We start from the raw sequence: 11,495 nt of genomic DNA on the forward strand, positions 1-11,495 counted from the left end.
TACCATTGAATTTAAAATATCCAAAGTGGCTTATTTCAAGTTTCTACCTATGCAATTTTCACGAAGAAGATAATAATTGCGTTGTAATAATTGGAACTCTATAATATTTGGTATACGATACAAAAAATGAACCGAAGAATATCCGATGATATATCGATGATATATCGTAAGTACGCTACATCCACTGCTACAACTATTCATCCTTCTTCGATATGCAAATCCGATACTTCGATACAATCGCGTTTCATTCGTTTCTCTCGTCAATGTGCTTTCACACGTCATACCAATTCGAAATAAATAATTTTATATTCTGATATATATGATGATTTGTACGAATTACAATCCGGCATTCACCTAAATTTTTTGTTTCCAGAATGTACATCTTTTACGTTCTTTACATCGGTGAGTACTGTTACGAGAACGTCTGGCTGTTATTTTCTAACCAAGTAAACGTAATATTTTAGTACTGCTGACGTTCGAATATTTTGACTGTGGAAGGGTGCATAAGATTCCAGTTGCCTTAGTAAGCCTAATGATACTTTTTATTAGTCACTTACACTCACACTTGGTTCAGCCATTCTTTCGCGCAGCTATATTCTAATGAAAATTCATTTAGTAACCTTCGGCGGAAACCTTCGTGTCGCATATTCCGATAAATTTATTTCGCGCAATTTTATTCGCTACATATGCCACGGTGTAATTTAGGAGTAACGTAGAATTCTTAAAAAATCTCTTTTTACGAGAATTATTACAGTACGTAGAAGTAACGTTATGTGTATAACTTGTGACGAATTATTGCGTTTCCAAATTATTCCGAAAGGTGGATCGATCCTTAATGGCACTCGCATGTAATTAATGTAATCGCAGGTAATTAACGACAGTCGCATTTTTTCTGATAGAACCAAAGGGAAATTCGTTACGCCGATGACCCAACTTGTTCGCGTAATCCGAACAATCCAAACAATTCGAAGAAAACTCCGGAGAAAAGTAGTAACATCGCGCAGAAGGCTGCACAGGAAGCCAAGGCTGCTTCGGAAGCGCAGAATATCGCTGGTCAGCAAGCCGCTCGTCAAGTACTTACTTTTTTTCAAATACGCGTTTATATTTCATTTAGTCGAGCAGATGATTCGTCGTTTAATATGCAAAGCTTCTGAGAAGCTTACAGCGGCTCGGATACTCGAACTCTCCCAAAGACCATTTGCCTATGTATTCGATACGAAACATTCAGAAATCTCGTAAGCGCTGCGACGAGACACGACAATCTTGATTATATCGATACAACTTGAAACAGATCTCAGAATGCACGCAGAAGCTAAAACGATTAAAGGACTCGGTGTATTCGTTATATTAATGAACCACGATATTTAAGCGAGAGTATCTTTAGCGCCAATCGTATGTTTCAGGCTATTTATGCCGTGTATGGAACTTCGATGTGCGCTTTTACATTCATTTTACCATTATAATAGTCGTGTCTTATTGGCAGACTGCGGATTTGCGAACGAAAAATAGCATCGCACGTAACACGCAGAAACATACGAAACATTCAAATTAAAATGTTTATTGTAATATCCGGTAGATGAAACGAATTCCAATGCAGCTTTCGTTTTGTTAGCTGTATTAATAAAAATGTAAAAATGCATGGTATATTCATGAAAGAATTCCGTGGTAAGATTTTCGCGAGTCGCTGTATGCGATAACCAAATATGCGATAATTTGTTTTATTTCAGAGAAGAAGCGCGATCTATTTGTCAAGTTTTCGTTACCTTTTTCGTATTTCTTGAAACAGCAACTCGTTAGACGTAAAAAGAAGATCTATATTGCGCCAAGCCTCGGATCAAATCTCGTCTCTAACGAATCCAATTACGTCAGATTTGTTTCTCACACGTAGGATGCGCATATTCTATGAACGTTCGCATTATTCTCTCTTGCGAAAACATACTGGCCGTGTGAGTGAACTCGCGTTTTCTACGAAATCGCTGAACTATAATTCCCACATAACAACTAAAAATAACATCTGTGAAAGTAATTGTGTTACACGTAGTCTGTAACGTTTCCTAGGCGTGCGTTACTCCGGCACTGGGAACCGATCGAAAAATAGCGCGAGTTTGATTCTGTTGTCGTTTGGTTATTTCATAGAATTACAATTAGAACACGTATACAAACGTAATTGTAATACACAGGTAAAGACACAACTGGCCGAAAAAGCGGTACAGGCTGCAAAAGCAGCGGAGGAAGCGCTCACAGGCAAGAAAGTCGTAGTGGATCAGTTGCAAGAAGAAGTGAGAGAAGCGCAATCGGTTGTTCAAGAGGAATCCTCGTCCTTGGAACAGGAACAAGCTAATGTTAACGCAGCTTTACAAGCAGCGCGTCAGTCGCAAGATCAGGTGATATACTTGAATTTAATACGCTTGAGAAATATCTTGGTAAATTGGAATCCGAGCGACTTTATTTTCGAACGGAAATAAATAGTTGTACGATTCGTTTTTCTATTTATCGTTTACTTTCTATATTCTTATTCACAATACCAGAACGATATGAAAAAAGTACAATTAAATTGGAAAAAAGCTTGACCGAAACGGAATAGGTATACATAGGTCGTATAGAACGCAGGTCCATTTACGTTACGTTAAAACGCAGTAAATCATACGAGGTACATCTATGGAGAAAAATCCTTCCGTATAATTTTAATTTGATTTATTTACGGTAATTTATTCGACTGGATAATTTTCACGAAAATGCTGTAAAATATTCGAAAAGGATCGTAAAGAGCGTGACGTTCGTATGTATTTTATAACGCGAATGCAACGTATTTAGCAACATGTTCTACGTACACGCGCAAGTACACGTGTATACGCGTGTACTTACGCCCAGCCGCCGTTCTCCGAAGTAACTTAGTTTTCTACCTACGTGCGTACACCACTCGTTGTATTCTTATTGCAAGTGGCGCACAGTCTTACGATCCTCCGACTTCTCTATCCGGGATGACTAAGAAATACTTTCAATGTGCCGTAAAAACGAGAACGGCAGCCTGATTAAAGAAGCTAGCTTACTTTGATCCAACGCAGTTAAAGACGCTGACGCACGCAGTACAAACGGCTAAGGCGAACGCGGCCAATGCCCAGGCTGCCGCGAATGGAGCTCAAAAAACTTTACGAGACAAGGAAGAATTGGTGGACGCGGCGAAACGGCGGGTCGAGGAACTGTCGAATCAGCTAAGAGCCGCTAAACAGGAACTCGCCAACACGAATCGAGCAGCTGCTAAAGCAAATGCCGCCGCTAACGAGGCGAAAGCCAACGCCAGTAGGAACAAAAGGCGACTGGAAAACATTCGGAGGATGAGGATCATGAAAAGGTAACCGATCGTCTTCCTCCTAGGCTCGATATTGGTCTCCGGATATTGCGCGATTTACGTTTAATTCTAGCTCGTAATAAGAAATCCTAAATTACTATCGCGTACCTATATTCAGAGAAAATATTCGAAAGTACAGCACTTATATAGGGTGTATCATAAGAGTTGCCGGAGGGTCCTTTACGCGACGAGAGGTAACCCGCACTCTCGCTCTTACTTGCCGCCGCTCTCGATGCTCGTAAAGTAAGCTCGCGTCACGTCACACACACAAATAACATTATATCGCTGTATGGCGGTGATAGCGGCAATCCCGATCGTAATTCGGCAATGGACAGGAGGCACGAAAACGATGTTGGCACAAATTTGTAGAGGTTTACGCGTAGAAGATGGTTGGTCGGTTTACTAGCCGATTCGCTAAGACAGTGTATAAGTCGCAAGGTAGGATCGCTAATGACTCGTTAATTAGATCGCTGATAATTGCTTGATAACTGATCGACATCTGATCTTCTATCAAAGTTATAGCCAGTTCTGTGTTTCGATGGTCGCAGTTGTTTACCTATTCATAAAAGCCGTTCAAAATGGTCTGTATGCGAGCTTGCAGTAGTCGTGTCAAAGAATTTCGCAAAGAATTTTGAAACTTCCAGGCGTATATCGAATGCTCGTACGAATCTTTCGCATGGTTTTTGAAGCAAAGATCATGTTCTATGATACGATGCTCTGTATATGCACGTATTTACGGCGTAGTACGTTTTGAAATTTCATCAACACCGTAATGAGACCCGACTATCCTGTATTAATCCACAAATCTGAATCGATTAGAAATAAATCTGAAAATATATGCAGATGATACGAGATATTTGGGGCAAGTATATATTTCACAGAGATCGTAAAAACGAATGAAAACTTCAACTATCCAGTGTGCTAATAAGCCTGGATATTCAGTAGGGTCATCTTTAACATTTACTATATGTTTAAGGTGGCCATGCATTCTGTACACTACTTTTCTCATTAAACGTATGTCTGCGATAAATATCTCGCAATTTTTATATACATTTGCAGCCTGTTTCCAAAGTTTACCGATATAATCACGGCAACGACGAGTCGTGTCTCTTATTACAGTGCTCGTGAAACTTTAAAATGTTTTATGTAACGCGCATAACGTACACGTTTCTGTCTTCTATGGTAACTGTTCAAATACTTTCGTAAACGAGTGTATGTACGTATGCTGTACAGTAATGTCCGGATGAATGGCCGCCAATCGGGAAAGTGCTTGGCCATGTGTCCGGAGAGGTGACTTTCCGAGAATTGACCCACATTATCCGACTCCTGCTCGCTCTGCCTCGCGTGCATCAAGGGTAAGAGTGAAAAGTAGGTAGTCGAGCGAGACAGGATAGATACAGAGTAGTAGAGTCAGGCAATTTCTTACTCCTAGATACATGTTTCTTCCGTTTAGCTAAAAATTGTTGGTCGAATATAGTCGTCGCTTTGGTATCATCTTGATCGTACGAGTTTCGTTACTCCGACCAAACCCATCTCCTAACTATATAATAAAAAATAAAAAGAATTGCATTTTTCGATTCGATATTGGCTTGAATTGCATCCATGTGGATCCCCCGAGCCACGAGTTCCAGGAAATTGGTGGAGATCACCCATATGTCCTCTGTTACGCGTTGGTCGCCCAGGGTGATTCGGCTAAGTTTCCTGCGGGGCCCAAATCCGACCGCCGGTACGCAGAACGTAAATAGAGCGACAAGCGCGAATTCATCGTTTATCGCCTTCGATTCATCGCAAAGAAAAGATTATTTAGTTTTGAAATGGAGAAAGCGATAAGCTTTGCAGCTAGAGTATTCCGAGGGATCTCATGGCGGATATCTCAGATCTTTCATTTAGTCGAGAAGCATACTTGTGAGACGTACATCGGTGATTTTTTCATCCTCAAAATGTTCAGCAAACAGCGTGAAAATATATTTGAAAGTGAGGAGAGTAGCGATGACGAAGTCTACGACTATTGTTCGAAGCGCCCAAAATCACCCCAAACGTGTTTGGAACGTTTTAACAAATACCATGCGATATAGCATAATGTAATATATTATCCAGAATATAAATTAATAAAAAGTATGGTATAATGTGTTTTTAATATTTTTCTGTTGGATATCCTATATATAATATCGTATATTTAATTAACTCGATCAAGAAGAGCGTCACCATACTTTGGTGACGGGGCCCCCACGGAAGTATACCCGTCACATATATATGTGCGACGTGGCGACGAACGTGTTAAAGGCATATAAACCAGGAGTATACGTTTGTAAATATAATAAATTTACGGGTCTTAGTATTCTGTTTACGTTATATGTACATGCGTTCTAATTGCCTTCTTTGCGTTCTTTGCATTCTTTCAAAAGTCATACAATAACGTTATATTTTTCTTTGTTTGTAGATGCTCGCATGGTTCAAGAGGAAGCTAACGGAATAACAACTTTGAAGAAATTTAGAAACATATAAATATTATATCGATTAATTAGATATAAGTGAGTTTACGCTAAACTATAATATTGTGAATCAAATAGCGAGCATAGAATTAATATCTTTTAACATCGACATATGTAAAACAATGTATCAACAAAGTAGGGGAAATAATTAACATATTTTGCTACAACTTATTTTTATAAGGCTGTTTTACAAATGAAAGCAATGCCAATTACAATTACGCGAGCCTTCTTTTTTAAATTATTCAAAATTGATGCCGATTTGTGATTCTCAATAGCTTAGAAAATTTACTTTATGTTTACATTATCTACGTTTATTTTACGTTACATTTACATTAAAAATTTATAACGCGAATATCGAAATAAATACGAATGAGTAAAAGTCGCACCGCTCTAGATATTTTCAAAAATTATTTTGATCTTACGATAGTTTATCGTTTACAGACACTTGGCAGCAAAGATGAAGCTCCTGCTCTCACCTCTCCGAGTTCATTTTTTTCGAGGATGCTTTTGTACCAAAAAAAAGTAATAGGAGGATGAAGACGAATCTTTTCTCGAGAATTCTATAAAATCAAACGTGTTCAAGAAATACGATAAAATTGGAAACATCGTGAATATAAAGATTAAGTCCTCGAGAGTTTTTCAGATTTTGTAAAATGTCCAACGAAAGATCCATCTCTATATTATAGAGAAGAAAATGCACGAGACTTTGTTCAAAAAGTCAGAACAGTTCAAAGATCGAAGCGAAAATTTTCAGTTCAGTGAAAATTTAACGATTCTCTAATGTTGCTACTGAATATAATATTAAGACAAGCAATCAATTAATCAATATAATATAAGACAAATAATATTTTGCTGGCAGATAATTTGATTCCAAACCAATAAGTTTTACCAAATTTATCACGCTGACGCAAAGATTGTAAAATATTATACGTTAATAAACTCAGCTATCTGAAAATCATTTGGGTACTTTCTCTCGTTTGACGTACATTTTTATTTGAAAAAATTCACGATATATATATATCGTAAAAGTACATGTAAAAATTAAATGTATCGATTGTGTAACACTTTTCATTATTTTGAGGATTAATTATTAAAATGTTGAGTTTCGCGGAATATTTAAAGGTAAACACGAGTACCTAAAGAATACAAACTTTTACTATTACCTTTTGATCTTTCACTTTAACTAAAGTCGGATAACTTTCAGAATACGAATATTATAATTCATTGCCCGAAGCTTCCCCCAAACTGCTTCTACTTTTTGTTGCCTCACAGCGGTCTATTACGTCAATAATCTTTTATCACGAATACTTTTTAGTTCCGATCGCTGACATTTACATTGAAATCGTGATTTACTTATACAAACGTACCGTCACGCATCAGCGAACTAAATCCTTTCTAGCGCAAAGCGCAATGACGTATTTGTATGGTGATTACACTAAACTTTGTAATGAAACGAATGCTTTTTACATGATTTGCAATATCCTAGAAATATACTCTTTGGAAATTGAGATATACCGAGTGTCTCGTTTCAATCGATCCACGTAAATATCTCCTAAACTATATATTATTCGAGGAAGTATTTCATATGAAAATTATCTTGTTTCGAGGAGTACGCATCTTGCGATGGTCACAGACGCTTTTTAACGGACGCTATTCCGAGATTCAAGGAGACCTTCGTTCCTTTAACTAGAAGTATAAATCTTTTTATATACCATTCGATGTATTTTTAATTCTCTAAAAGTATCAAGGTAGCCACGTACGTCTTTCTTGAAAAACCCTAAAACGTAACAAAGACAAAATGCTCCGCGAATAATTTCGCTTCACGAGCAATTCCGTTGGATTTTCCGTGTCGTATCGGTCCGCGATCGACTCCTCCGTTCCGTGTTAGAAGGGAATTCTCGTCTCGTCGCACATTATCGTTGTATTTTATGTCTATCAAACAACATCATCTATATTGGTCATCTATAAATGTACGCATCATTCCATCAACATGTCATCCCATGTTCGTGTGCAATAAAAATTCTACATGTTAAAACTTAAAACAAGATCGTGATCAAATTCTACCTCCACTCGTACAAACTCTCTATACCCTTGCCAGGCTAGTACCATCTAACTACAGTTCATTGTCTGAACATTTGCTCAATTTCAAGATATTTGTTTTCGCTATATGTATGTATGTACAGATTTTATAATACTTTTTGTATTATTTGGTTCACTGTTTTAGATTTAAAATTAGAATATAAAATATTATAAGAATAAAATTTAATCTTATAATCAATAAAATATTTCAGTAAAAATGTTAATATTCAATATGTAAGAACATGGACTACTTCTACGTCAAGCGACTGGCTGTTTCATTGAATTTGACAACCACTGTACCACAAACCCCGCCGCTTAGATTGCCCTACATCCACACGTGTATAGAAGTTAGTCTAACTCGAGGAGTATTCTGATCAATTTTTAAATATAATATCAAAGCCTGAAAAGAAATTTTCCGTTCTTCATTTTCGTTTTATCTTGAATCGGCTCCCTTTTATTGGAAAAAGCTCAAAAGATCACTGATAATAGTTTTAACAATATTTAATTGAAAATATACAGACTTAACTGATACAATTAATAATAACGAGGAAAAAGGTCAAATTTAATATTCCATAAAATATTCGTTATGTATCAGCATTTGAAAACGTGTTTGTGTCCATAGTAAGCTGATGTTAAATCTGTGTAGGTCTAAAATGAGATCGTACATAGGTGAACGAACTTGATGTGTTAGAGAAGGGAAGAGAAATCTAGGAATGAGATATTAGACTATAGCTTGTCTTCGTCATTTGCGTAAGACATGTTTTTAAATGTACAATCAAAATGATTGCAAGCTAATAAACAAAAATTATAAATGTGGTCTTGAAATAAAATTTTAGAAATTCCATTAATTATAAATATTGCAAGGATGACTGCAGGGAATATAATTGTACTTACTATATTAGTTAAAATATAGACATATACATCTAGCATATATTTTATTCGTTTAATAAAGACATAATTAACATCTTTTTAAGTGTTTTCTTCTACTTTCACTGTTTCCGCTACACATTTTTTATACAAAGAATAGAATGTTTAGATTGCAAAGAATAAAACATAAGTAATAGATAACAATAAACAAATACACTTTGATATTTGATATTTCCATACAAGTACGAACCTTATCTTTTTGCATTAAGTTTGCACTAAGATTGCATAATGATGCAACTGTTGTAACACGTTACAACTATTATAACGTGAAGCTAGAAACACAACACGAACGTTTAATTGGCGTATAAATTATGGAAACTTTAGCAATTTCCATTTACGATAGGACTAATTATTTGTATTTCCATAGTTATGCAAGCATTTAATTAGATATCTATTAGATCCTTATGGAAAATTCAATGCAATACATATACAGTGAGTCTGGTTTATCTCGAACCGCTCAAATATTTGAAACAACCTGAATGATAATATAAAAAAAGATCAAGGTATTTGACCTTTCCCTGACATTGAAACCTTCGAAGCGATTCCTACGGAAGATTTAAATTAATTAAAATTCTTAAACAGGTACTTCCATTTTTCTCGCAACTCGTGTCTCTCGTACCACCCGCTATCGAGATACAAACTTTAAAATTCTTAAACCAAAATTCAGACGTTAATATTCCGATGAATCAATGAACTGAAGATTTCTGAACTCAAAATCCTTTGAAAATTATAGTATCATAGATCTGGATTTGAGCTCGTCTGGATATCAGCTACGATGTTATGAAAAATAGTGTACACCATCTCTACTTTCGCGAGCCGCTGTATGTATAAACAACAATGAAAACTCGGATAGAAACATCTTTTTACAACAAGGCTATCCTACTCCTCACAATACTGCGTCTGACTGTTCGTTTACTTCCTAGTTTCACTAGAATGCGGTAATTCTTTCCGAATCTGGTACAACGAACAGTTCTCGTCAGCATCTTTTTATTTAACGACATGCTCCATACATTTGAATAATTGTTACTACTCTTTATCTTAAATAAAATTGCTTCCGTATATTTATTTAGTAAAATTTACAATAAATTACTCTTTAAGATTGCAATTGTTCCATACATTGCTCCATACATTTGAATAATTGTTACTACTCTTTATCTTAAACAAAATTGCTTCCGTATATTTATTTAGTAAAATTTACAATAAATTACTCTTTAAGATTGCAATTGTTCCATACATTGCTCCATACATTTGAATAATTGTTACTACTCTTTATCTTAAACAAAATTGCTTCCGTATATTTATTTAGTAAAATTTACAATAAATTACTCTTTAAGATTGCAATTGTTAGTCGGAGAAATTATTTAAAAAGCGAAACTCGTGTATAATTATTAATTTCATTTCTTCTTAACTTAACTCTTTTCTTCGAGTTAATTTCGATCTTTTCCATCTCTTGTTGTCTTCGGTAAGGATAATGAAAAAATTCATTTTTATACACATGCTGTTTTTAGAGCATGGAAAAACAGTTTAAACATTAAACGTATAGTAAACGCGCGAAAGGGTATAATAATTCTTGAAAGAACAAAACTGCAGATGCTCGAGTTTCGTAACAGTCTATGTGCTATATTACGTTTTATCTCACGGTTAAGAGATCACGACTCGCATGAGATATGTGTAGTCACGAACTCACGATAACTATTAATTTTCTGGTATGTCAATGATGCTATCGATAAAGTTGTTCGCTTATTGTTAATATATATATAATATTATTCATCCATGATCAAACTAGAAGACTACTGTCTCGGCACTCGTCACTAACTAGTACCGGACAATGACAGCGCAGTTCTGTCCTGTTTTTGCGACCAGGTTTTCAGGACAGAGATAGGAAGGAAATAACAAAAGGAATAAAATAGGAAGTAAGCTAACAAATGTAACCTCGACACACAAAACGTTGTATGGCTATGTCGTACCGTCACGTATCGGTACTTTTGCCTAAACCACTCCACAACCGAAGTTCATTGTTTATTGTGAACAACATAACAATGTAATACTCAGCTACTGGTCAATAAACGTTATAAAAAAAAAAAACAATGACAGCGCAGTGGTTAGCGCCTTAGGTTACGAACGTTCGGGACCCGGGTTCATATCCCGGTGCCCGTAGTCCGATTTTTCTTCCATGACACCTAAAAAGAAGAAAATACAGCAGTACCCCAGCAGCAACATCCTACACCCGCAGCAGAACCTATCTCAGCCTCCACACCAGCACGCTAGACTTTTGCACCTATCACGACCTTACACACCTCACTACGAAGAAAACATTCGATCGATCTCCTACTCTGATTATCTATAAATTCTTCGCAATTTCCATGAAACGTAAATAACACAATTGCATTTATGCGATTATTACCAGCATTTCTTCGGTGGAATAAACGTATACGTGCTACAGTTGCAACATCGTTAAATCAATTTATCGAACGTTCACGTCTGTACAGGACTTATAAGACTCAAGGATAATATACGAAAAAAGGAAAAGAAATTTAAAGTAAGAACTTGTAATAAATCAAAGAACCTGAAGACTCTTTACGCGCTGCGCTACTTGACTATCATAGCTCGTTTGACCATTATATAAAATTACCAATGGCTGGATCAAA

General features: G+C 36.1%; 1 protein-coding gene across 1 annotated transcript; it reads left to right on the top strand.

Moving 5' to 3' along the window:
* Positions 1-374: 374 nt before the first annotated feature.
* LOC126928896 (uncharacterized protein CG45076-like) lies at positions 375-6,687 on the top strand. Its single transcript, XM_050744751.1, has 6 exons — positions 375-402; positions 465-523; positions 900-1,073; positions 2,181-2,384; positions 3,066-3,352; positions 5,790-6,687. The coding sequence occupies exons 1-6, from the start codon at positions 375-377 to the stop codon at positions 5,815-5,817; spliced, it is 780 nt and encodes a 259-aa protein (XP_050600708.1). The 3' UTR covers positions 5,818-6,687.
* Positions 6,688-11,495: the final 4,808 nt, after the last annotated feature.

Source organism: Bombus affinis, chromosome 2, assembly GCF_024516045.1.
Source record: "Bombus affinis isolate iyBomAffi1 chromosome 2, iyBomAffi1.2, whole genome shotgun sequence".
NCBI lineage: Eukaryota > Metazoa > Arthropoda > Insecta > Hymenoptera > Apidae > Bombus > Bombus affinis.

Excerpts from the sequence above, each read along its gene's own strand:
- LOC126928896 (XM_050744751.1), top strand. The coding sequence starts at position 375 with ATGTACATCTTTTACGTTCTTTACATCG. Across the intron at positions 403-464 it reads CTTTTACGTTCTTTACATCG|TACTGCTGACGTTCGAATAT; the intron begins GTGAGTACTGTT and ends GTAATATTTTAG. Across the intron at positions 2,385-3,065 it reads CGCGTCAGTCGCAAGATCAG|TTAAAGACGCTGACGCACGC; the intron begins GTGATATACTTG and ends GATCCAACGCAG.